This window comes from Oncorhynchus gorbuscha, linkage group LG12 (assembly GCF_021184085.1).
Source record: "Oncorhynchus gorbuscha isolate QuinsamMale2020 ecotype Even-year linkage group LG12, OgorEven_v1.0, whole genome shotgun sequence".
NCBI classification, from domain to species: Eukaryota; Metazoa; Chordata; class Actinopteri; order Salmoniformes; family Salmonidae; genus Oncorhynchus; species Oncorhynchus gorbuscha.
Window position 1 is genome coordinate 11,539,672 of NC_060184.1, and position 26,671 is coordinate 11,566,342.

A 26,671-nucleotide genomic window follows, 5' to 3' on the forward strand; every position below is an offset into this window, starting at 1 on the left:
CAACATAGCAAGGCAGCAACACATGACAACACAGCATGGCAGCAACACAACATGACAACAACATAGTAGCAACACAACATGGTAGCAGCACAAAACATGGTGCAAAATTACTGGACACAGACAACAGCACAAAGGGCAAGAAGGTAGAGACAACAATACATCAAGCAAAGCAGCCACAACTGTCCGTTAGAGTGTCCATGATTGAGTCTTTGAATGAAGAGATTGAGATAAAACTGTCCGGTTTGAGTGGTTGTTGCAGCTCGTTCCAGTCGCTAGCTGCAGCGAACTGAAAAGACGAGCGACCCAGGGATGTGTGTGCTTTGGGGACCTTTAACATAATGTGACTGGCAGAATGGGTGTTGTATGTGGAGGATGGGCTGCAGTAGATATGGAGGATGGAGGATGGGCTGCAGTAGATATCTCAGATAGGGGGGAGTGATGCCTAAGAGAGTTTTATAAATAAGCATCAACCAGTGGGTCTTGCAACAGGTATACAGAGATGACCCATTTACAGAGGAGTATAGAGTGCAGTGATGTGTCCTATAAGGGGTATTGGTGGCAAATCTGATGGCCGAATGGTAAAGAACATCTAGCCGCTGGAGAGCGCCCTTACCTGCTGATCTATAAATGATGTCTCCGTAATCTTGCATGGGTAGGATGGTCATCTTAATCAGGGTTACTTTGACAGCTGGGGTGAAAGAGGAGCGATTACGATAGCGGAAACCAAGATAAGTTAAATCTAGATTTAACTTAACCTGCAGCTTTGATATGTGCTGAGAGAAGGACAGTGTCCTGTCTAGCCATCCTCCCAAGTACTTGTATGAGATGACTACCTCAAGCTCTAAACCCTCAGAGGTGGTAATCACACCTGTGGGGAGAGGGGCATTCTTCTTACCAAACCACATGACCTTTGTTTTGGAGGTGTTCAGAACAAGGTTAAGGGTAGAGAAAGCTTGTTGGACACTAAGAAAGCTTTGTTGTAGAGCATTTAACACAAAATCCGGGGAGGGGCCAGCTGAGTATGACTGTATCATCAGCATATAAATGGATAAGAGAGCTTCCTACTGCCTGAGCTATGTTGTTGATGTAAATTGAGAAGAGCGTGGGGCCTAGGATTAACCCTTGGGGTACTCCCTTGGTGACAGGCAATGGCTGAAACAGCAGATTGTCTGACTTTATACACTGCACTCTTCGAGAGAGGTAGTTAGCAAACCAGGCCAAAGACCCCTCAGAGACACCAATATTCCTTAGCCAGCCCACAAGAATGGAATGGTCTACGGTATCAAAAGCTTTGGCCAAGTCAATAAAAATAGCAGCACAACATTGCTTAGAATCATGGGCAATGGTGACATCATTGAGGACCTTTAAGGTTGCAGTGACACATCCATAACCTGAGCGGAAGCCAGACTGCATACCAGAGAGAATACTGTAGACATCAAGAAAGCCAGTCAGTTGATTATGGACAAGTTTTTCCAACACTTTTGATAAACAGAACAAAATAGAAATAGGCTTATAATAGTTAGGATCAGCTTGATCTCCCCTTTAAATAAAGGATGAACTGTGGCTGCCTTCCAAGCAATGGGAACCTCCCCAGAAAGGAGACACAGGTTAAAAAGGTTGGAGATAGGCTTAGCGATGATAGAGGCAGCAACTTAAAAGAAGAAAGGGTCTAAACCATGGTGGTCTTTTGACCCAGATGGTTTTTTGGGGTCACGTTTCAGGAGCTCCTCTAGCACCTCGGACTCAGTGACCGCCTGCAGGGAGAAATTTTGTAATGGGGCAATGGAAAAAGAGGGAGAAGCATCGGGGAGAGTCGCATTTAAAGGGGTGGGAGATGAGGAAATGGATGCATGGCTGAGTTAAATAGGAATCCTGACTTAATGAAGTGGTGTTTAAAGAGCTCAGCCATGTGCTTCTTGTCAGTAACAACATAAGTCTATGCATTTGAGTGGTTACATTTCTCAAGGCCCTTCCCTCAGTTTTTACCAAAACAGGGCGGATCCTCATAGGGCGAATCCTCATAGGGCGGCTCCTCATAGGGTGGATCCTCATGGGGCGGCTCCTCATAGGGCGGATCCTCATGGGGCGGCTCCTCATAGGGCGGATCCTCATAGGGCGGATCCTCATAGGGCGGCTCTTCATCGCTGACTAGGGGATACTGAGCATTATGTGTCTTTGGCCTATAGACATGTATATGATAGTGTTAAGCAAAAGTATGCATATTTTAAGTTTGTGTATACCGGTAATTCCCAACATATTTATGAACACGTCATATTTTTTGGAGTGAGTGGGTTTGTTGAATATGGTATGTTCATAAGGTATGTTGATATGGTATGTTCTCACTACATTTGTGTGCAATATCGTGTCTATACAGTATTTCTGACTGATGACTCTGTGCCCATCCACAGGTCTCTACCCACTCAGACACAACCTACACTGCTGCTAAAATGATTCTTGATTAGATGTATTACTTCATTACACTGCTGTCCATTGATTATTGATTGCCATTATCATTAGTATTTATCAGAGTTGTGGACTCGAGTCACATGACTTGGACTCGAGTCACATGACTTGGACTCAAATCACATGACTTGGTCTTGAGACTTGACTTGGAGCCTCAAGACGCGGGGCTCAACTTTGACTTGAGGCTGATGACTTGAAATTGTCTGGCCAGGCTTTCTGAAGTTTGTCACTCATTTTGTGGCACAGAGTGGGGTGAGCTAGTGAACAGATTGCTGATTTGCTGTACAATATAGCAGCGGGTGCAACGCAAACGTCAAAATGTATGGAAAGAGGATTAACCATAATAAATAAATATGCAGTTCCAAAAATAGTTTGGTGATCAGGAATATTCCCAGCAAACCAAGATTGCTCCTGTGGTGGTTCCCAGAACATTCCTTAGGTCGGGGCAAATGTTCTCATGACACAAAAACTGTCTAGTTGTGTTGATGATTGTAGAACGTTTGTATAAAACGTTCGCCTGATGTTGTAAGAATGTTCCTAGAACACATTTAATCTGTTGTTTAAAGGTTCCCAGAATGGTTCATTAGGTTGTGGGAAGAGTCTGGTGAGAACAATGTGGGGACACAAAATACATGTTCCCCAAACAATAATGTCCAGTTGTCCAGTTGTACAGGTGATTCTACAATGCTGCTTTTAGGGTGCAACAAACACTCACATTATGTTCACAAAAACGTTAACTGGTTACTATAGAAGCTCATCAGCAATTTCAAGCAACCAACACAGGCCTGCTGGTCTTTTGGTATGTCAACATTACTTGAAATTGATCGTCTACTTATGAAACATGCATTTGGACTTGTTTTATTGTATTATTGATCTACTTATCCTGCTACTGGTCACTTTTACTCCTGTTTAGATGTATATACTACCATTAGTATATTACATAAGTATTTATTTACAGTATTCCTGCTACCAGTCACTTTTATATGTATAAACCCACCTCAACCACTCCAGTACCCCTGAACATTGAATAAGGTACTGGCACTCTGACCTGTATATACTTGCATTGTCGTGTTTAAAACAGATTGTAGTTTTTGTGTGTTTTTGTTTTTTATTATTTTTTTCTATATCATTATATCTGCATTGTTGAGAAAGAGCTCTCAAGATACTGTTTTATAACCTATTATATCCTGGTGCAAATAAACTGTTCAACTTTAAAACATAACGAAATGATGTTTCTGCGCAACATTCTCACTGTCACACATACCCCCCTCACCCTTTCCACCATCAGTGATGCTGGCCACAGAGGTTTTTCCTCAACAAGATGGCGGAGAGAGTGCTCCACTGTTGCTCCGCCTGAGATCTAAGTGGATGAGGAGAGCATACAAACAGCCTACTGAGCAGCTAGCTCATCACTGGTTAGTTTGGTTGCTGCCTGTTTTGGGACTGTGTAGAATGTTGATTGCCTGGATACTGAGACAAACAGGGGAACGGGAGCAGGGATGGAAGGATGACCGTGAGGCCAAACGCCAAATGTGATATTTATTTTGTCAGCCCTGACAACACCTGTCTGGTGGACATTTTGAAGTAGGGTGTTTTATCTAAACGCGATGCCATAAACTTCTGAGCTGAATAGAGATGGAGGTGGGATGAGCAGTATAGAGATATGGATGGAGAGGCTTTCTCTCTCCCTGCATCTCTCCTTGAGTGAGCCGCTGACCAGGGGGAGGAGTGGGTAAGGGAGGGAGGGAGAAGGAAAAGGGAGTTGAATAATCTGGGACAGCCGTGCCCACGTGACTGTTGCCATGGCGACAGCAGCAGGGCGGGCAGACCCAACGGGCACAGACATCAATTCAATGTCTATTCCACATTGATTCGACATAATTGAATTGAAATGACGTTGACACAACATTGATTCAACCAGTGTGTGTCCAGTGGGGAGTGTATGTGAGTGTTCTCTCTTCTTACCGCTTCTTCTTTTCTCTGACTCGCTCTCTTTTAAGTGGACTCTCACTGTAGAGGACTGTGGAGGAGGCAGAATGATTTTACAGCAGTGTTCCAGGGGAGTCTAGTAGAGCTGATATTGAGGGTTTTACAGGCATCTACGTTTCTCCACTGTTTGATATAGTATGCCAGCACTGCTACAGGATTCCTGTAGGGGGCAGCATTTACCAACGGTGGTGATTAGAAGACCCATGCCGGCTGTTACTGAATTACCACCATTGAGTTTCTTTCCTCATCAGCACTACAATCACAAACACATGAATAGGTGAAAGCCAGTGATGGGCTCCGCCATATTGCTTACACCTTTCAATAAGTCCCCTTCAGAAGAGGTGAATAACTGGACCCTCCCATACTGGAAAAGCATCTGAGATGGCAGTGATCATGGGCTGTCAGTCATTGACTTAAAGATGCAGTCCGGATTCTTAAGCACAGCAAATTTGTAACATATTGTACGAATTGAATATATAACATATCATACCAATTGCACAAAAAAAAGTATAATAATAGTTTACGGGATGCAACGTACTGTATAATACGAAATTGGTGACATAGCACACAATTGGATGATTTATCACAACTTTCAAAACTACTGGCTGAAATTATACATCACTTTAAGTAACTCAATGAGAGATGTTTCAAGTGCAATTTCCAAAATGATCAATAAACAGTCATTTGGTGGGAGTTTTGCGTACTGTGTACCGTGTACTGTGTATTGTCTATTGTGTACTGTGTATTGTGTACTGTGTACTGTGTGCTGTGAGCTGTGTATTGTGTGCTGTGTACTGTGTGCTGTGAGCTGTGTATTGTGTGCTGTGTACTGTGCTGTGAGCTGTGTATTGTGTGCTGTGTATTGTGTATTGTGTGCTGTGTATTGTGTATTGTGTACTGTGTGCTGTGAGCGTTGTATTGTGTGCTGTGTATTGTGTATTGTGTGCTGTGTATTGTGTATTGTGAGCTGTGTATTGTGTATTGTGAGCTGTGTATTGTGTACTGTGTATTGTGTATTGTGTACTGTGTGCTGTGAGCTGTGTATTGTGTGCTGTGTACTGTGCTGTGAGCTGTGTATTGTGTGCTGTGTATTGTGTATTGTGTGCTGTGTATTGTGTATTGTGTACTGTGTGCTGTGAGCGTTGTATTGTGTGCTGTGTATTGTGTATTGTGTGCTGTGTATTGTGTATTGTGTACTGTGTATTGTGTGCTGTGTATTGTGTGCTGTGAGCTGTGTATTGTGTGCTGTGAGCTGTGTATTGTGTGCTGTGTATTGTGTATTGTGTGCTGTGTATTGTGTATTGTGTACTGTGTGCTGTGAGCTGTTTATTGTGTACTGTGTACTGTGTGCTGTGAGCTGTGTATTGTGTGCTGTGTATTGTGTATTGTGTGCTGTGTATTGTGTATTGTGTATTGTGTATTGTGTACTGTGTATTGTGTGCTGTGAGCTGTGTATTGTGTGCTGTGAGCTGTGTATTGTGTGCTGTGTATTGTGTGCTGTGAGCTGTGTATTGTGTGCTGTGACCTGTGTATTGTGTGCTGTGTATTGTGTATTGTGTGCTGTGTATTGTGTATTGTGTATTGTGTACTGTGTATTGTGTACTGTGTGTTGTGAGCTGTGTATCGTGTGCTGTGTATTGTGTATTGTGTGCTGTGTATTGTGTATTGTGTGCTGTGTATTGTGTATTGTGTATTGTGTACTGTGTATTGTGTATTGTGTATTGTGTGCTGTGTACTGTGTATTGTGTGCTGTGTATTGTGTGCTGTGTACTGTGTATTGTGTGCTGTGTACTGTGTATTGTGTGCTGTTTATTGTGTATTGTGTGCTGTGTATTGTGTGCTGTGTACTGTGTATTGTGTGCTGTGTATTGTCTGCTGTGTACTGTGTATTGTGTGCTGTGTATTGTGTATTGTGTGCTGTGTATTGTGTATTGTGTGCTGTGTACTGTGTATTGTGTGCTGTGTACTGTGTATTGTGTGCTGTGTATTGTGTATTGTGTATTGTGTATTGTGTATTGTGTGCTGTGTATTGTGTGCTGTGTATTGTGTGCTGTGTATTGTGTGCTGGGTATTGTGTGCTGTGTATTGTGTGCTGTGTATTGTGTATTGTGTATTGTGTATTGTGTGCTGTGTATTGTGTGCTGTGTATTGCTTCCTTTGTATTGCTATGGGGAGATCTATTTCTCTCACCTCTCACACATATAAAGTAGCCATACTTTCAGGCGCACACATTGTTTTCATTTATCATTTCGGATGTAAACACACACACTGGCCTGTCTACCTCCCCCTCTTTTTCTCTCCCTCATTAAATGACTCAGGACTTTGCACCTTGGCTTCATCCATTTTGTGCTGCACAGTGCTGGGTCAATACTCCAATAAGCCCTTGGGGTGAATTACAAATCGATGTCTCTCCTATTGTTGCCGCCAAGCCAACTGCCTCAGTGCATCGCCATGTTAACGACAGTGACCTCATACCACCACCTGCCCCCAAGCACTGCCATGTTAACCAGAGTAACCAGTACACAGCCAGTCCCAAATCACTTCCCCTCAGCCTGTAATTGAACCCAGAAATGCTGATGCTCCAGATACTCAACTAGTCTGAAAAATTGCAAAAGGGTTTTCTAATGATCAATTAGCCTTTAGAATGATAAACTTGGATTAGCTAACACAACCTGCCCTTGTAACACGGGAGTGATGGTTGCTAATAATGGGCCTCTATATGCCTATGTAGATATTCCATTTAAAAAATCTGCCGTTTCCAGCTACTATAGTCATTTACAACATTAACAATGTCTACACTGTATTTCTGATCAATTTGATGTTATTTTAATGGAGATTTAAAAAAAAATGTCTTTAAAAAACAAGGACATTTCTAAGTGATCCCAAACTTTTGAACGGTAGTATATATAAAATATTTTATGAATATTTTGACAAATAACACATAAATAACACATGACAATTCTACTCAAGGACTCGCAGTATGCAAAACACAAACGTCTTAAAAGGACATTGGGGATTTTGGTTTGTATTAGAGGTATTTAAGATACAGTTTTCAGAAACTTGATTTGACCTGATTGCAGTGATGAATTAGCAAATAACATACGTAAATCCTTTTCATCAAGAATCACTCCTAATTTGCTGTAGACAGTTTAAAGTAACAAAGTAACATAGCTTTGAGAAAATACTTCCTTAGAATTCCACTGACCTTTTTCCAGTCAAGGACCGGCATCCTAGTGGCCGGAGACTTTAACGCAGGGAAACTTAAATTAGTTCTACCAAATCTCCATCAACATATTCAATTTGCAACCAGAGGGAGATTTTTTTTCTAGATCACCTGTACTCCACACACAGAGACACATACAAAACTCTCACTCACTCTCCATTTGGTAAATCCGACAACAAATCTATCCTCCTGCTTCCTGCTTACAAGCAAAAATGAAAGCAGGAAGCACCAGTGACTCTGTCTATAAAAAAGTGGTCAGATGAAGCAGATGCTAAACTACAGGACTGTTTTGCTAGCACTGACTGGAACATGTTCTGGGATTCTTCTGATGGCATTGAGGAGTACACCACATCAGTCACTGGCTTTATCAATAAGTGCATTGAGGACATGGTTCCCACAGTGACTGTATGTACATACTCCAACCAGAAGCCATGGATTACAGGCAACATTCACACTGAGCTAAAGGGTAGAGCTGCCGCTTTCAAGGTGTGGGACTCTAACCCGGAAGCTTACAAGAACTCCTGCTATGCCCTGCGACGAACCCGTCAAACAGGCAAAGCATCAATACAGGGCTAAGATTGAATCATACTACACCGGCTCCAACGCTCGTCTTATGTAGCAGGGCTTGCAAAATATTACAGACTACAAAGGGAAGCACAGCCGCAAGCTGCCCAGTGACACGAGCCTACCAGATGAGCTAAATCACTTCTATGCTCGCTTCAAGGGAAACAACACTGAGGCATGCATGAGAGCACCAGCTGTTCCGGACGACTGTGTGATCACTCCCTCTGTAGCCGACGTGAGTAAGACCTTTAAACAGGTCAACATACACAAGGCTGCGGACGGATTACCAGGACGTGTGCTCCGGGCATGTGCTGACCAACTGGCCAACTTGCAGGTGTCTATACTGTCTATATTCAACATGTCCATGATTGAGACTGTAATACCAACATGTTTCAAGCAGACCACCATAGTCTCTGTGCCCAAGAACACAAAGGCAACCTGCCTAAATGAATACAGACCCATACCACTCACGTCCGTAGCCATGAAGTGCTTTGAAAGGTTGGTAATGGCTCTCACATCAACACCATTATCCCAGGAACCCTAGACTCACTCCAATTTGCATACCGCCCAAACAGATCCACAGATGATGCCATCTCTATTGCACTCCCCACTGCCCTTTACCACCTGGACAAAAGGAACACTTATGTGAGAATACTATTCATTGACTACAGCTCAACGTTCAACACTATAGTACCCTCAAAGCTAATCACTAAGCTCAGGATCCTGGGACTAAACACCTCCCTCTGCAACTGGATCCTGGACTTCCCGCCGGGCCACCCCAGGTAGTGAGGGTAGGTAGCAACGCATCTCCCACGCTGATCCTCAACACTGGAGCTCCCCAGGGGTGTGTGCTCAGTCCCCGCCTGTACTCCCTGTTCACCCACGACTGCATGGCCAGGCACGACTCCAACACCATCATTAAGTTTGCAGACAACACAACAGTGGTAGGCCTGATCACCGACAATGACGAGACAGCCTATAGGGAGGAGGTCAGAGACCTGGCTGGGTAGTGCCAGAATAACAACCTATCCCTCAACGTAACCAAGAGTAAGTAGATGATTGTGGACTACAGAAAAAGGAGGACCGAGTACGCCCCCATTCTCATCGACGGGGCTGTAGTGGAGCAGGTTGAGAGCTTCAAGTTCCTTGGCGTCCACATCAACAACAAACTAGAATGGTCCAAACACACCAAGACAGTCGGGAAGAGGGCAAAGCCTATTCCCCCTCAGGAAAGCCTATTCCCCCTCAGGAAACTAAAAAGATTTGGCATGGGTCCTGAGATGACCATCTGATCATTTATCACTCCAGTGTTAATCTGCAAAATTGTAATTATTCGCCTACCTCCTCATGCCTTTTGCACACAATGTATATAGACTCCCCTTTTTTTCCTACTGTGTTATTGACTTGTTAATTGTTTACTCCATGTGTAACTCTGTGTTGTCTGTTCACACTGCTATGCTTTATCTTGGCCAGGTCGCAGTTGCAAATGAGAACTTGTTCTCAATTAGCCTACCTGGTTAAATAAAGGTGAAAAAAAAAGAATTCCTCAAAAGGTTCTACAGCTGCAACATCGAGAGCATCCTGACTGGTTGCATCACTGCCTGGTACGGCAATTGCTCGGCCTCTGACCACAAGGCACTACAGAGGGTAGTGAGTACGGCCCAGTACATCACTGGGGCTAAGCTGCCTGCCATCCAGGACCTCTACACCAGGTGGTGTCAGAGGAAGGCCATATAAATTCTCAAAGACCCTAGCTACCCCAATCATAGACTGTTCTCTCTACTACCACATGGTAAGCGGTACCGGAGTACCAAGTCTTGGACAAAAAGGCTTCTCAACAATTTTTACCGCCAAGCCATAAGACTTCTGAACAGGTAATCAAATGGCCACCCCCCAACCCCTCTTTTTACGCTGCTGCTACTCTGTTTATCATGTACATACTACCCCAATCAGCCTGACTAACCGGTGTCTGTATGTATGTATATTAGTTTATTTAGTAAATATTTTCTTAACTCTTTCTTGAACTGCAACATTTCACAGTACACCTATAGTATTTGGTGTGGGTGACAAATAACATTTGATTTGATTTGATCTCTCGTTGTTACCGTGTCAAGTGATTGTGATACCAGACAGCTGCATCTAGGTTCACTACCCCCAATGAAATATCGACCTATCAGCAGCATCAGAAACCATAAATTCTAATGAATATAAAAATAGTTAAGAGTATAAAAACATAGAAGTACTAGGCCTGTATTCACTTCAAATGTTTCATCTTAAATTAACTTTCCAGTGTTTCCATATTTCTATTAAATATTAACTATAATTACTTACAATAATATGTGTGAAATAGTTTTCCTTCCAAAAAAATTGTAATTAAGTATTTTAAAAAACAGCTTTTCTGTGTTGGAATAGTATGGGCGTATATCGGTCATAAAAGTATTCATGATTGGCTAGCTCCTCCTCCTCTAGACTGCTGATTGGCCGGCTCATCCTCCTCAGGACTATGACATACTCTATGAGGAAATGGCGAGCATTTTTGAAACGGTCTGTTTGAGATTATGTTTTACATTTTTTATGCCTTGGCTACAAATATTAGTATAGGATGAGTCAACAACATTATTTGGGTATGAGTTAACAGAACTTTTAAAAGTGAGATTTTCACATGGCAGTTACTTAAAATTAAATAATATGGAAAGAAGTAGTGAGTAGAGATGCAACCAACATGAGTAGAGATGCAACCTAAAAACATGGACAGCAAAAAGGCAAAACGCTCGCTCAGCATTAAACACGTGTGGTTTTCTTAGACACGTTTAAAATATTGACGTTTCGGGCCTTCTTCAGAATAATCACAAAGGGAATGGACAAGTTCATATAGGGCATGGGGAAGACAAATAGGGAGACAACGTGATTCAGCTGGTGGTGCTAATGAGAGACAGTGAGGTTCTTGCCCTTTGTGCTTCCTTTTCTGTAACCAATAATGTTTGTACCATGTTTTGTGCTGCTACCATGATGTGCTGCTGCCATGTTGTGTTGCTGCCATGTTGTTGTCATATTGTGTTGCTACCATGCTGTGTTTTCATGTATTTCTGCCATGCTATGTTGTGTTGCTCCCATGTTGTGTTGCTCCCATGTTGTGTTGCTCCCATGTTGTGTTGCTCCCATGTTGTGTTGCTCCCATGTTGTGTTGCTCCCATGTTGTGTTGCTCCCATGTTGTGTTGCTACCATGCTGTGTTTTCATGTATTTCTACCATGCTCTGTTGTTGTCTTAGGTCTCTCTTTATGTAGTGTTGTGGTCTTTCTCTTTTTAAAAAGTCCCTGCAGGAGGCCTTTTGACTTTTGGTAGGCCGTCGTTGAAAATAAGAATTTGTTCTTAACTGACTTGCCTAGTTAAATAAAAGGTAGACCATAAAGGTTAGTACTCAGGGTGTGATGTGCAGTGGTCAATGTCTCCACCTAGTGATGAAATACAGAAGTGAAACCAGTAAACAACCATTGGAAGACTGGACAAGCTTTTTTCAACTACAGTCGGTGTAATTAATACACAACCACTACTATATAATACATGTTAAATATGTTGTGTATTGAAAAATAAACAACAAGGCTAAGCAAAACTAGGGATAACAACAAACATCAACTGCTTAGGCAAAGAGGTGTAACAACTGGTTTGGACAACAGTTAGTTAGCTAATAAGCTCCCTCCATGTGTAAAAACACTAGTGTTATTTAATGTAATGTCTTGAGACACCATTTGGACAGCACTTGACAATGTCCTATCTACATACTTTTACTCAATAATTTGTTTCTTAAGCAAAGAGTGAGAGCGAGAGAGAGACATTGAATCCTGAAAAGGCTGAATAGAGAGGCTATCTCTCTGGGTGGTCAGAATCACATGCAGCCTTTTCAAGGTCCAGGGTCATGAGGGTCAGGGTCATGAGGACATTATGCCAAGCGAACAGAAATGTTTGTGTGTTCTGAAAGCATCTGTCACCCAGTGCCATGTCTGCACCGGGGACATGTTTGAAAGCTTGTTTTGTGGCCTTTGTTGAAGAGATTGCAATCATTTTCACGGCCTGCTGTCTCAGAGACTGTATCTGAAATTAACAAGCAAACACCAATCACCAGGATAGAAATGGAACCATTCTGGGGGATTATTAATGAAAAAGGCAATGTCAATGGAATTATAACATTATACTTGTAGTTGCTGAATCACTTGTTCACCATGCTGATGGTGACACCTTCAACAATCAGAACGGATTCGTCCTCATCAGAGGGGAAGATTGTTTTTGTGAACAAGGCCTTGCTTTTGTTCAAACTGCTCTTCCACTCCATTGAAACCTGGGAATCTAGTTGGCACAGTAAGGGATGTATGTCGCCTATATACAATGTGTAGGTTGTGTGTGTGTGTGTTCTTACCATCCCTGATGACAGGGGAAGGTGTAGAAAGGACAGCATTCACACAATAACTCATGCTTTTATTTAATTGTTTATTTGGGGATGTGTATGCAGGCCTGGTTTGTGGTGGCTGGGTGGAATGGGTTTTGTCTATTGTTAATGGGACTGGGGAAAATAAGAAATCAAAGTGTGATGCAGTAGCTGATATGAGTGTGTGGGATCTGGACGTAGAGGCCGATGGTGTTCCCAGAGGAAGGCTGGAAGTTTTTAAACTTGCTGGCATCTGATTCTGTAGGACGACTGACCCAGAGAGCATGCAAGGTACACTATATGACCAAAAGAATGTGGACACCTGCTCGTCGAACATCTCATTCCCAAATCATGGGCATTAATATGGAGTTCGTCCCCCCCTTTGCTGATATAACAGTCTCCACTCTTCTGGGAAGACTTTCCACTAGATGTTGGAACATTGCTGCATGGAGTTGCTTCCTTTCTGCCACAGGAACATTAGTGAGGTCGAGCACCGATGTTGGGAGATTAGGCCTGGTGCACAGTCAGCGTTCCAATTCATCCCAAAGGTTTCGGATGGGGTTGAGGTCTGGGCCCTGTGCAGATCAGTCAAATTCTTCTACACTGATCTCAACAAACTATTATTAGATATATTTTTTGTATTTTATCCTCCCCAATTTTATTTTGTATTTTGTATTTTCTTCCCCAATTTTCGATCTTGTATCACTGCTGCAACTAAGGGCATCACTACAACCTGGTTCGATCCCAGGCTGTGTCACAGCCGGCCATGACCCGGGAGCTCCAAAGGGTGGTACACAATTGGCTCAGCGCTTTTAGAGGAGAGTAATGCTGGCAAGGCATTTCCTGGTTCCTCATGCGACTCATAGTGGCTGCCCAGGCACCCACAAGATGACTGAGGTAGACAGTCTAACAGTGTTTCATCTGACACATTGGTTTGACTGACTTCCAGGTTAAGAGAGCGGTGTGTTAAAGGGATACTTTGGGATTTTGGTTATGAGGCCCTTTATCTACTGACCCAGAGTCAGAAGAAACCCTTTATCTACTGACCCAGAGTCAGATGAAACCCTTTATCTACTGACCTAGAGTCAGATGAAACCCTTTATCTACTGACCTAGAGTCAGATGAAACCCTTTATCTACTGACCTAGAGTCAGATGAAACCCTTTATCTACTGACCCAGAGTCAGATAAAACCCTTTATCTACTGACCAGGAGTCAGATGAACTCATGGTTGTCCCTATCTTCACCCCTCCCGTGCCCGCTGGGGAGTTGCCTCAATGAGACAAGGTCGTAACTACCAATTATATACCACAAAATTGGGGATAAAATGGGATAAAATTGAATAAAGAAATAAAAAATCGACCTTTGCCTTGCCTAGGCTGATATAGGCTACTCATTAGAGACCATTCACACATGCCTGTAGCAATAGCCAGGTAGCAATGACTATAAAACATTATCACGACATAATGGAATTCTTGATTGTTCTGAAATGTAATACATTAAAATGTCCTTTGGAAGAAGGACGTTTGGTATATATTGGACTTTTTAACGTTAAAACATTAATGAAAGTGGGGAACTTTCATTTTGGTCTTAGCCAGGCCTCCTGTACGACACTCTAACCTTCAGTCTGTAGATTTACAAAGCAGGAATTGGTGTAATTTGAAGCTTGAAGAAAACATGATCAAAATGATGTAGAAAGTAGAATAGACCTATGTATTTTAAAATAACCACTACTTTTCCCGTAAATCGATTAAGAAACAATCGGTCCAAAACATTTTTCATCCATTAACGGAAAAATTGTGTAAAAATGTTTTGCGACCCAATGTTAAATCTCAAAGTCTCGATATGGCCCTCGTCTATCCCTGGTCTATTGTGTGACAAATACTTAGTAAGTTCCCACAAAGGCCAGATTTGAGTCATTGGTGTACCGTTGGTATACAGTATGTATATGTGGTGTGTGGGTGAACACAAAGCCAGTACCTCATCCTTCTTTCCACTCTGTGTGAACAACCACCATTTACAATACTGTGCATATGATCTCCTTTGCAAAATAGCGTCCAAAAAAACACGTAACTTTTGTAACTGCAGTATCTTGTCTACTGTGCCGTAATTTTGCAGTTTAATAATAATAATATATAATATATGCCATTTAGCAGACGCTTTTTTTTTTGCCATTTAGCAGACGCTTTTATCCAAAGCGACTTACAGTCATGTGTGCATACATTCTACGTATGGGTGGTCCCGGGGATTGAACCCACTACCCTGGCGTTACAAGCGCCATGCTCTACCAACTGAGCTACAGAAGGACACCACACAGTTAACTGCAGTTCAACTGTGCTTATATAGCAGTTATACTTAAATACTGCATCCAAAATAACAGTTACAGCACTGGTCTGATGGCTGCATCAAAATTGCATATCTGAACTAAAAGTGTGTCTCTGATGGTATGTCTGGATTTCTGCTTCGGTTGGGCCTACTCTACATCAGTGCTATTTGTCAGGTTCTTAATTGGATGTGAAGTCCTGTGATGGATTGTAGGTGAAATGTGGTGTAATCCTGTTAATGGAGGGATTATGGCCTGTTGTTACTAAACAGGAGTCAGACATGATCTGTACAGCAGTTCCTAAACAACCAGAGACTCCCGTTTCTAGCAAGGCTGTGAGAGTGGAGAACGTGGTTTCTATTAAAGTGGTCAGGCCAGGTGATTTTGAAAACATTCTCCTTAACTTCGAAGAATTTGTCCATAGGTATGATATCGGGAAATGAAACTGTTAAGAGCTTATCTTCATTTATATTCTATTTTGGTCATTTCCAGATTGTCACGCCCTGACCTTAGTATTCTTTGTTTTCTTTATTGTTTTGGTCAGGTCAGGGTGTAACATGGGTGATGTATGTGTTTTAGTACTGTCTAGGGCTTTTGTAGGTTTATGGAGTGGTGTACTATCTAGGTGTTTATGTATGTCTATGGTTGCCTAGATTGGTTCTCAATTAGAGGCAGCTGTTTATCGTTGTCTCTGATTGGGAACCATATTTAGGCAGCCATCTTTTTGGGGGTATTTTGTGGGTTATTGTTTATGTCTATGTCTAGTTGCATGTGTCTGCACTAGTATTATATAGCGGTCGGTTTGTTGTTTTATACAGTTTAAGTGTTCTTCGTCATTCATTAAAAAGTATGTATTCTAATCACGCTGCGGTTTGGTCTCCTCTTTACCAGGATCGTGACACAGATCAATAAACAAACACAAAGTAACCAATGTCTTTATTGCAATTTTTCAGTGTTGCACCCAACCTCTTAAGAAATGTCTGTCTATTTAAATAGACATTGTAAAAAATGTTTTAAATAAAAATAGGCTTCATTATTTCCTGGTGGAAATATAAAATAGTTTTGTTTTCGCTGGTATCAATAAAGGTATACCAATGGATTAAAATGATTTAAGCCAGATCTGAACAGTTTTAAAACTGTTTAAAACATTTATCTTGTTTAGGCCTTTTGCTCAGTGATTCACCTCCAAGAGTAACGTTTCCCCAATCTTCTGCACTAGCACGACACAGTGGATTCAAATAATCAAAGCTTGACGAAGAGTTGGTTATTTTTAATCAGTTGTGTAGTGCAGAAACTAAAACGTGCACCCAGAGGGGCCCCAGGACCGAGTTTGGGAAACTCTGCTCTAGAGCAGTACTCAGGGGGAGACGCATAGATTCTCACCGAGGACCAGATTATATTAAACCTGCACTGTGGAAACACCACATTATTTCTGCACAGCTAACCTTTTTGTATTCTGTATACGTTCATTAGTCCTGGGTACAATGTTGCTGGAACACAGTGCCGTTTTTCTGATTGATAGTACTATTGAAAAGCAGCTTTCTCCCATTTAATTCTCTTGATTTAGGCTCCTGAAAAACATAGGTTCCTTGAAGGCTGAAACATGAAAATTAAAGTAAGTGTTTACAGAGTTGTTGTCACTTAACCATAAGCTATAATAATAAAGAGAGTCGCACAGTCTATATATGAACTCCCAGTAATTCATAGAGTAAATCACCAATGTTTTGGCATCTCTGTGCCTTCATCCTGAAGAAGAAAACGGTCTCCTTCCTCCTCTGACGAGGAGTAGTAGGAAGGATCGGAGGACCAATGCTCAGCATGGTAAGTGTTCATGATACTTTTAATAGAACAGACAGACGGGCGACTCCGGCAGCTCAGGACAGACTGGAGACTCCGGCAGCTCAGCACAGATGGGAGACTCCGGCAGCTCAGGACAGATGGGAGACTCCGGCAGCTCAGCACAGATGGGAGACTCCGGCAGCTCAGCACAGACTGGAGACTCCGGCAGCTCAGGACAGACTGGAGACTCTGGCAGCTCAGCACAGATGGGAGACTCCGGCAGCTCAGGACAGATGGGAGACTCCGGCAGCTCAGGACAGACGGGAGACTCTGACAGCGCTGAGCAGGCGGGATCACCTGTAGGGAGGAGACGGAGAGACAGCCTGGTGCGGGGGGCTGCTACTACCGGAGGCCTGGTGCGTGGAGGAGGCACCAGATAGACCGGACTGTGGAGGCGCACTAGAGGTCTCGAGCACCGAGCCTGCCCAACCCTACCTGGCTGGATACTCCCCGTAGCCAGGCCAGTGCAGCGAGGTGGAATAGACCCCACTGGGCTGTGCTGCGAACCGGGAACACCATGCGTAGGGCTGGTGCCATGTACCCGGCCCGAGGAGATGCACTGGAGACCAGATGCGCTGACCCGGCTTCATGGCACCTGGCTTGATGCCCACTCTAGCCCGGCCGATACGAGGCACTGCACTGTAACGCACCGGGCTATGCCTGCGCACCGGGGACACCGTGCGCCTCACAGCATAACACGGTGCCTGCCCGGTCCACCTCTCTCCACGGTAAGCACGGGGAGTTGGGGTGCAGGTCTCCGACCTGACTTAGCCACACTCCCCGAGTGCCCCCCCAAATACATTTTTGGGGCTGCCTCTCGTCCCAGCCGCGCTGCCGTGCTGCCTCCTCATATCGCCGCCTCTCAGCTTTCGCTGCGTCCAGCTCTGCCTTGGGGCGGCGATATTCCCCAGCCTGTGCCCAGGGTCCCTTGCTGTCCAGAATCTCCTCCCATGTCCATGAGTCCAGAGATTTCTGCTGCTGCCCGTTACCACGCTGCTTGGTCCTTGGTTGGTGGGTGATTCTTTAACGGTCCTCTTCCTCCTCTGACGAGGAGTAGTAGGAATGATCGGAGGACCAATGCGCAGCGTGGTAAATGTTCATGATTCTTTTAATAGAACACAGAAAAATACAAAATATCAATGTGAAATAACAAAAACCGAAACAGTTCCGTGGGGAACACACAGACACAGAAAAGAATCACCCACAAATCAAGGGTGAAAACAGGCGGCCTAAGTATGGTTTTCAATCAGGGACAACGATTGACAGCTGCTTCTGATTGAGAACCATACCAGGCCAAACACAGAAATACCAACTCATAGAAAAACAAACATAGACAACCCACCCAACTCACGCCCTGACCATACTAAAACAAAGACATAACAAAAGAGCTAAGGTCAGAACGTGACAGTTAGTCATCACCTCTACATAAAACAATTTTCACTGGGTGTGTGCCAGCTCATGTTTTCTATTCAACTTAACTGTCCACTACCATGACATAATTACTGAATTTTCACATTTCTAGACAATGAACCTGTCCAAATCTCATTGATGGTGTGAGCCTGATAACCTGACAACACATTCCTAAGCAAATGAGTTGTGTTTACTTGGTTATTTCTCAGTTATGAAAGGTCCCTGCAAAAGAAAACATGGGATCAAATATTCTCAAGTTGTGTTAAAACTCTTGTGTTTTATTAAGGCTGCCCTTAATATCTTGTGTGGGCAGAGGCACAAGAGAAAGATAAATGCGTTGCCTATAGTCATAGTCAGTCAAAAAGACAGCAGAAACCGTTCAGGCTATGTCCGACCAGTCTAGATGTCCGACCAGTTTAAAGTCATTTAAAACGGTTGTGGGAGTGTGGCTCAATAAAACACGTTAAAGGAAATCATCTGTGGAATATCATCTTCCTGAAAGAGTCCAGTTTGTCCATGTCACCTTTTCATCAGAAATATATGCAAGGGACTGGCCCTCCTCTTCCAGCTCTATTTGAACCATCTGCCTTACAGTTCTATATCCCATACATCTATTCTATATTATAAACTGGGTGGGTCGAGCCCTGAATGCTGATTGGCTGACAGCCATGCTATATCAGACTGTATACCATGGGTATGACATAACTTTTATTTTTACTGCTCTAATTACGCTGGTAACCAGTTTATAATAGCAATAAGGCACCTCGGGTTTGTGATATATGTCCAATATTCCCATGGCTATGGGCTGTTTCCTAGCACGTTGCGTCATGCCCAAGAACAGCCCTTAGCCGTGGTATATTGGCTATATATCACACCCCCTTGGGCCTTATTGCTTAAGTAACCCATAATACAAAGAAAGTTACATATGGGAGACTGAGTTGAAGAAACTGTAGAAGGCAATTCAAGTTTGCTGTTTCCATTTCCCTTTATACAATTTGTTAAACAGTTTATGTCTATCACTTTCTTGCACAGGAGGTTGGTGGCATCTTATTTGGGCGTGGATGGGCTCGTGGTAATGGCTGGCGCGGAATAGGTGGAATGGTATTCAAATACATGTTTGATGCCATTCCATTAGCTCCTTTCCGGCCATTATTATGAGCTGTCCTCCCGTCAGCAGCCTCCACTGCCTTGTTGGCATAATTGTTGCCCATGACATATATGGCTCATTATGACATCATCTTTCACTCAGACTGTTCCATGTCCCGTTATGTCTATGGGGTTGTAGTACTGGGTTGTACACGAGTTCAACCCCGTTTCAACTTTGCCCTGCTCCCCTTTCAGTTTAATGACTTAAGTATGGCACAATGACAAAGTTGCAGCCAGTTCATATTCTTACACTGTTAAGATGATGCAGGTGTTGTAGAATCATGTGACAAAGCAGGTAATTCTTTAGAGCACGCTCTGCATAGGCTGTCCTTGATCCTGTTTGTGTGTCTTTGTGGTGCCCTGCTACACTTGCCACGTTCACCTTTTGATCCCTCAATTCACAGCTGTCGCACGTTGTAATCTGGAGACAGGTCTGCCATCCAAAAGGCTTACACCTAATGACAATGGGACTTGATGCCCGTTTGCGTGCCTCAGTCCTGGCCCAGGGATGCTGCGCTATGCTATCTAGCCACAGGGATCTGGCAAGTGGACACCTCTTGCTGAGCGGTGCTGGGCACATCGATGTTAGGATCATCGTCCACCTGGTAGCACTTGCCTAGGTTCTTGATGATTTTGAAGTTAGAGCGGGCCGTCTGGGCAATGCTGTTCTCCAGGAGCCAGCCGTCAGACTCCAGGTCGGGGTCACCCTGCCGTAGAAGGTTCTCCATAGCTGTCTGGAGATACCGCACGCCCGTCAGCACCCATAGCTGTTGGGAGAGAAAAGGGATTAGATGTCACTCTACCTTGTTACTACCTTGTAGCGCTACACTACCAGAGAGACAGAAAGAAACGATCAGCCACTTGGAGGTAAATGGAAGTTGAATTACACCGTAGATATCTCTTTGACCACAGACTTCTCCCATGGCCCCAGTGAGGGTACTGTTCCTGTGCTTCTCGGAGGCCGTACTGTCTTTCGTTGCTGTCCCCTTCTAAAGGTGTTCAGCCACTGGACAAATTGGTCTTGGGAGAGTGGCACCTCCCTGGAGACTGGGTACACCAATTGTCTTGCCCTCGGGGCCAAACTCCTCTGCCGTAGTTTGGTCACTGGACTGGAATGTCTGTCTGTCCACCTGAAGCTTTGTCTGTTCCTGTCATGATTATGTGCAGGAACTAGGTGCATCCCATCTCCACACCCACAGTTGTCATAAAGCCAATATGGCATATGATGACAGCAATCACCTCATTCTTGACATTCTCCTCAAACTACCTGTGATGAGGCAGCCTTATAGACCGGTCTCATCGACATTTTAAAAAGGTCTTTAAAAACATATATTTCATGAAGTTAATATTATCTAAAATGCTAAAGTATATACATGTGTGGTTTACATAAAGTGCACTAGTCCATTCCATAGCATAGCTATCCACCAGTTTAGGTGTGCCTGACCTTCATTTTTTTGCTACCGAGTTGATTGCTCAGGTTTAAGCCATATGTGGGGAGTTAGATAATTAGCCCGTAGTTCACCCATGTGCCCAGTCTCCCTGAGTAGTAGTTCTAATCATATTATATTTGATTTAGCTCTGTCTTTTAAACTAAAGTGTACTTAACTAAATATGGTAATTTAAACTAATGAATGCAGTTAATTAACGTAAATCATGTTTTCTATTAACAAAGTAAAGTTCAATGAATTAAATGTACATTCTCATTAGTTAATTGTTATGGCTGAGGTTTTGGCCGAAGTTATAAATTCTGTCATTTTCTCTCAAATTGAGGTCGAATACCATTTTACAATGTGCTCCATATCAGTTTGTTTGTTGTGACCTGTATGTACAGACAGTTGATTTTAGCTGTCCTGGTAGACTCCCTTTATTCCCAGTAAGGGGGAGAGTTAAACTCTGTTTAGAGTTGGAAAATTAATCCCTAATGATACTGTGCAGCATTTAGGCCCTAGTCCTAGCTGCAGTAGGAACCTTAGGGGCTGAGCTTAAGACTCACCTTCATCGTAATTTTTTCAGGGTTTTTTAGTATCCTGAATGTTACTGCGATGGACCGGACTGTTTTCAACCCAAGCCATGTTTCCCGAAAATCCTTAATTTGCGATAAATCAAGTACTCTTTTTCTACAACCGTGGGTCCTCTTCATCCCTACCTACTACTTCCCTTGGCTACTCTGGGTTCTATTCAACACTACCCCATAGTTATTAATATTACCACCATCACGTACCATGTCATGTCCAAGTTAATAGTGACTGTAGTGACAATAGTGACAATAGTGACCTATTCAAAGTACAGGATAAGAATGGAGCTTTGTTAATGTAAAGCCAACCTCAAACAACCAGATGATGAGCACAATAAAGCCGATGGACTGCATGATGTTGGTGTAATGATCCAGCAGGACCTGGCGGCAGCCCCTCGTCCACAGGTTGCGCTCCTCCGTCTTCCAGTCATAGTTGTAGTGGGCGGAGTTGTTGGTGACCTGTGTCTGGATGCAGGGTCGTGGAGAGAATGTGTTACAGCAGCTAAAAGGCACTCTGTCCATCAGGAACTTTCCCTCCACATTACTCCTCAGACGGCTGCAGGAGAGAGAGTGAGATCTTTTAAGCCATTGTGCTTAGTTGTATTTTGGCATAAATCTGTCTTGCTACAGAATCAAAGCACAGACACAGACATAGACCTATGACTTTACTGATGACAAATGTTTGACTTTTTCTCATCCATTTCACCCCAACTTCTGCATCATGAAGGAATAGATTAAGAAAACTGTCCATCTTACAGTGCCCCTTCCCAAACCAGACAGCTAATGCATGCTAGCTGGTAGCAATGGCTCCAGAAACTACATTCAGCTCATTTAAAACTGCACACAGAGCCATACAAATGGTATCCATGAGTTCATCTGAATCTGGGTAAGAGGAAAAAAGGGCTTCATCGCCAAAATGACAATTGTCCCTTTAAGGTTAGGTTAACTTAAGCATTTACTCAGGAGGTACACATTAGATAGATTAGCCATATGGAAAAGGTAGATCAATTTAATACTGGACTTCCATCACTATTGACATTTTTTACCTGGGCTATGAATCTGTTTGTATAAGTCACTTTGATACAGTAAAAAATAAACCCACAAAAAACAAGACCAAATATTGAAAGATAAATTATTCAACCTGCCACGTATGGTAATTTCCTGTCACAGTGAACTCTTGACTCCTACTGGATAAGACTCTCTCGTAACCTTTGACCTCACCTTTTTCAGTCGATACAGTGTTGCTACTTAATAGTTTGACTGGGCAGCTTAATGAGGAGGACTGGTGTTGGCAGCTCGCAGCATCTGCTTCCAGTATTGTTATGTGTTAGTATGTATTTAGTATTTATGTATTTTGTCACAGTCTTGAAAGGCACATTTTGTTGGGGTTATTCACAGGTTCAATTGGATTGATCAAGTACCTTCAACTCTGGCCCTCTCAGCTGGGTAGACTATGGCCCTGTCAGTTGGCTAGACTGTGGCCCTAATGGCTGGGTAGACTCTAGCACTGATGTCTGGGTAGAGGGGTCAGACAGGACCAGAGCTGGGTAGAGGGGCCAGACAGGACCATAGTTGGGTAGAGGGGCCAGAGAGGACCAGAGCTGAGTAGAGGGGCCAGACAGGACCAGAGTTGGGTAGAGGGGCCAGAGAGGACCAGAGCTGGGTAGAGGGGCCAGACAAGACCAGAGTTGGGTAGAGGGGCCAGAGAGGACCAGAGCTGAGTAGAGGGGCCAGACAGGACCAGAGCTGGGTAGAGGGGCCAGACAGGACCAAAGCTGGGTAGAGGGGCCAGACAGGACCAGAGCTGGGTAGAGGGGCCAGACAAGACCAGAGTTGGGTAGAGGGGCCAGAGAGGACCAGAGCTGAGTAGAGGGGCCAGACAGGACCAGAGCTGGGTAGAGGGGCCAGACAGGACCAAAGCTGGGTAGAGGGTGGTGTGGGTGGGTACTGTACTGTACTCCTTTGTACTTACTCTCTTACTTCACTGTGGGTCATGTCCAACCAGCGGTTGTTGATCCATTGGACATGGAACCAATCGCGGAATCCGGCGTTTCCGCAACACTGGAATTGGATTTGCAGCAAATCCACTGTGCGCTTGAGATAACATCGTCCCGGCGTGCCTGTGTCCTTGTAGTAGAGCATGGCGTTACGCAATCCCAGAAATAGGGACTCCTCCAGTTCGTTCCTCATGCTGTAGCACATGAGCGCACCCACCAGGATGCAGAAGGTAAAGAGGAAGGTGCACACGATGTACGGTAGCATCAGCAACTTCCATCGCAGGAACTTGGTGGTGTCAACGCAATCGTAGCAGATCTTGCCGCCCAGGAAGTTGATGACACAGGCCACCAGGCCCGTGGCGATGAGCATGTTGGGCACTGAGTGGACATCAGCGGACATCAGCTCCTTCCGTTTCTGGATCTCCACCTTCAGGAAGAGGCCCAGGCTGAAGAGGATGATGCCCGTTAACACAGAGATCCAGTTGAGGACCCACAACACCAGGGCTAGCTTGCCCCGAGTGGTCTTGGTGAACGTCACCTTTAAGACCGCCATTTTGTCTACGTATCCTGTGAAAGTCTGTCCTTCTCATCCAGAAGAGACAAATAGGTCCAGTGGTACAGTGGTTTGGAGGACAGAAGGGAGAGGTGAATTTTAGAAAGGGTAAGGGCTGTGGACCAATGGGGAAGAGGGATGGATGGGGGATGTAGACAGGTGCCAAGCTATTTTCTGGAGGACCTCATAAGCAGCTTAGCTGAGGTATTTCTGTACTTTTGGCCGGTGGCCTTATAGCCACGAAAGACAGCACGTCCTGAGAGCAACAAAAATATAAAAAAACAACAGCAATTATGTTTCACATCACCATCGTATCACTAACAGACCTAATAACATTAATATGGAATCCAATACTAAATATGATTGAAAGGAACACTTCTGTTCAAGTTTGGTAATAGCATTTCACCTTTTGACCCCATGCTACTTTGACCCCATTGTTATTGGAGAAGCAATACATTATATTTGAATACTTTGGAAATATAGTAGAACTAAGCATAGGGATTGTCACGTGATGGTTATGCATTATAATCACTGTGCTGTTTTAGTAACTAGTGCTAGTGCTGTGGGAGGCTTTAGTTTTACTTATTCAATAAGACCAATGACAAATCCCCGGGGAAAATATAAGCAAGTTATAACAACTTCATAACCCATTCAACCCCAGCAACAATATCTACGCACAACCTCTACAGTTACCAAGTCAACAAACACATTTACTTAGGCCTTTACCTGTAGCTCTATATCTGCAGCATTCACATTGTCAACCGAAGGCTTTGGGACCATCTTTCTGTATTTCGGTGCCTTCGATATTCCCTTTTGCCAAATGTCATCCTCAGAGAAGGTAAGGAGGTCTATCTCGACATGGACGAGTAAGATGGAGCCCGAGGCTGAAGAGAAGAAGAGTGGCATACATTTCCCTACCCTGACATCTCCTAGCCACAACTGTTAATCCCCTTAACATTAGTTTACCCCGTAATCTTAACAGTCCCCACTTCCAACCACCTGGACCAATCAACATGCAGCACTTGGTGGTGTTTTTCTTCTCCTGTTCCTGCCCTCTTAAGTGTTTGTGTTTATGGGGGATACTTATCCCATGCAAAGCAAAAACCCTTCTTACTTATCCACCATTGACCATGGTCAAACCTTTTCAATGACTCACCCCTAATCATTTTAGCCAGTGTTGCATTTTGAAATGGCTTTTTGACGTCCCACCAATGTCTTGTGTTTTATTTTGTTTACATTTTTTCAACTTTACTTAACCAGGTAGGCTGGTTGAGAACAAGTTCTAATTTACAACTGCGACCTGGCCAAGCAGTTCGACACATACAACAACACAAAGTTTACACATGGAATAAACAAACATACAGTCAATAATACAGTAGAAAAAAAGAAACAAGTATATATACAGTGTGTGCAAATGAGGTAAGATAAGGGAGGTAAGGCAATAAAATAGGCCATAGTGGCGAGGTAATTATGATATAGCACTGGCGTTATAGATGTGCAGAAGATGAATGTGCAAGTAGAATTACCGGGGTGCAAAGGAGCAAAATAAGTAAATAAATACAGTATACAGTATTTACAGACAGATTATTTCACTTATAATTCACTGTATCACAATTCCAGTGGGTCAGAAGATGACATGCAGAAGATGACTTTGCCCTTAAACAGCTTGGAAAATACCAGAAAATGATGTCATGGCTTTAGAAGCTTCTGATAGGCTAACTGACATAATTTGAGTCAATTGAAGGTGTACCTGTGGATGTATTTCAAGGCCTACCTTCAAAGTCATTGCCTCTAAGATTGACATCATGGGGAAATCAAAAGAAATCAGCCAAGACCTCAGAAAATAAATTGTAGACCTCAAGTCTGATTCATCCTTGGGAGCAATTTCCAAATGCCTGAAGGTACCAGATCCATTTGTACAAACAATAGTACGCAAGTATAAATACCATGGGACCACACAGCCGTCATACTGCAATGGAAGGAGACACATTCTGTCTCCTAGAGATAAACGTATTTTGGTCCGAAAAGTGCAAATCAATCCCAGAACAACTGCAAAGGACCTTGAGAAGATGCTGGAGGAAACAGGTACAAAAGTATCTATATCCACAGTAAAACGAGTCCTATATCGACATAACCTGAAAGGCCACTCAGCAAGGAAGAAGCAACTGCTCCAAAACCACCATAAAAATGCCAGACTATGGTTTGCAACTACACATGGGGACAAAGATTCTACTTTTTTGGAGAAATGTCCTCTGGTCTGATGAAACAAACATTTGACTGTTTGGCCATAATGACCATCGTTATGTTTGGAGGAAAAAGGGGGAGGCTTGCAAGCCGAAGAACACCATCCCAACCGTGAAGCACGGGGGTGGCAGCATCATGTTGTGTGGGCGCTTTGCTGCAGGAGGGACTGTTGCACTTCACAAAACAGATGGCATCATGAGGTAGGAAAATTATGTGGATATATTGAAGCAACATCTCAAGACATCAGCCAGGAAGTTAAAGCTTGGTCGCAAATGGACAATGACCCCAAGCATACTTCCAAAATAGCTTAAGGACAACACAGTCAAGGTATTGGAGTGGCCATCACAAAGCCCTGACCTCCATCCTATAGAACATTTGTGTGCAGAACTGAAAAAGTGTGTGCGAGCATGGTGGCTACAAACCTGACTAAGTTACACCAGCTCTGTCAGGAGGAATGGGCCAAAATTCACCCAATTTATTGTGGGA

General features: G+C 43.5%; 1 protein-coding gene across 1 annotated transcript; it reads right to left on the reverse strand.

The window, feature by feature from the left end:
* Positions 1–18,109: 18,109 nt before the first annotated feature.
* Positions 18,110–24,867, reverse strand: prph2lb (peripherin 2-like b). Its single transcript, XM_046293172.1, has 4 exons — positions 24,668–24,867; positions 23,364–24,197; positions 21,701–21,947; positions 18,110–20,144 (listed from the first exon to the last, which is right to left on the reverse strand). Exons 2-4 carry the CDS (start codon positions 23,939–23,941, stop codon positions 19,899–19,901), a joined length of 1,071 nt encoding a protein of 356 aa, XP_046149128.1. The 5' UTR covers positions 23,942–24,197; positions 24,668–24,867; the 3' UTR covers positions 18,110–19,898.
* Between the last annotated feature and the right edge of the window lie 1,804 nt (positions 24,868–26,671).

Bases quoted from the DNA above. Each gene is read 5' to 3' on its own strand.
- prph2lb (XM_046293172.1), bottom strand. From the start codon at position 23,941: ATGGCGGTCTTAAAGGTGACGTTCACCAAGACCACTCGGGGCAAGCTA. The intron at 21,948-23,363 runs GTAAGTACAAAG...TCTCTCCTGCAG, and splicing joins ACCCACAGTGAAGTAAGAGA to CCGTCTGAGGAGTAATGTGG. The intron at 20,145-21,700 runs GTTGGCTTTACA...CTCTCCCAACAG, and splicing joins TCATCATCTGGTTGTTTGAG to CTATGGGTGCTGACGGGCGT.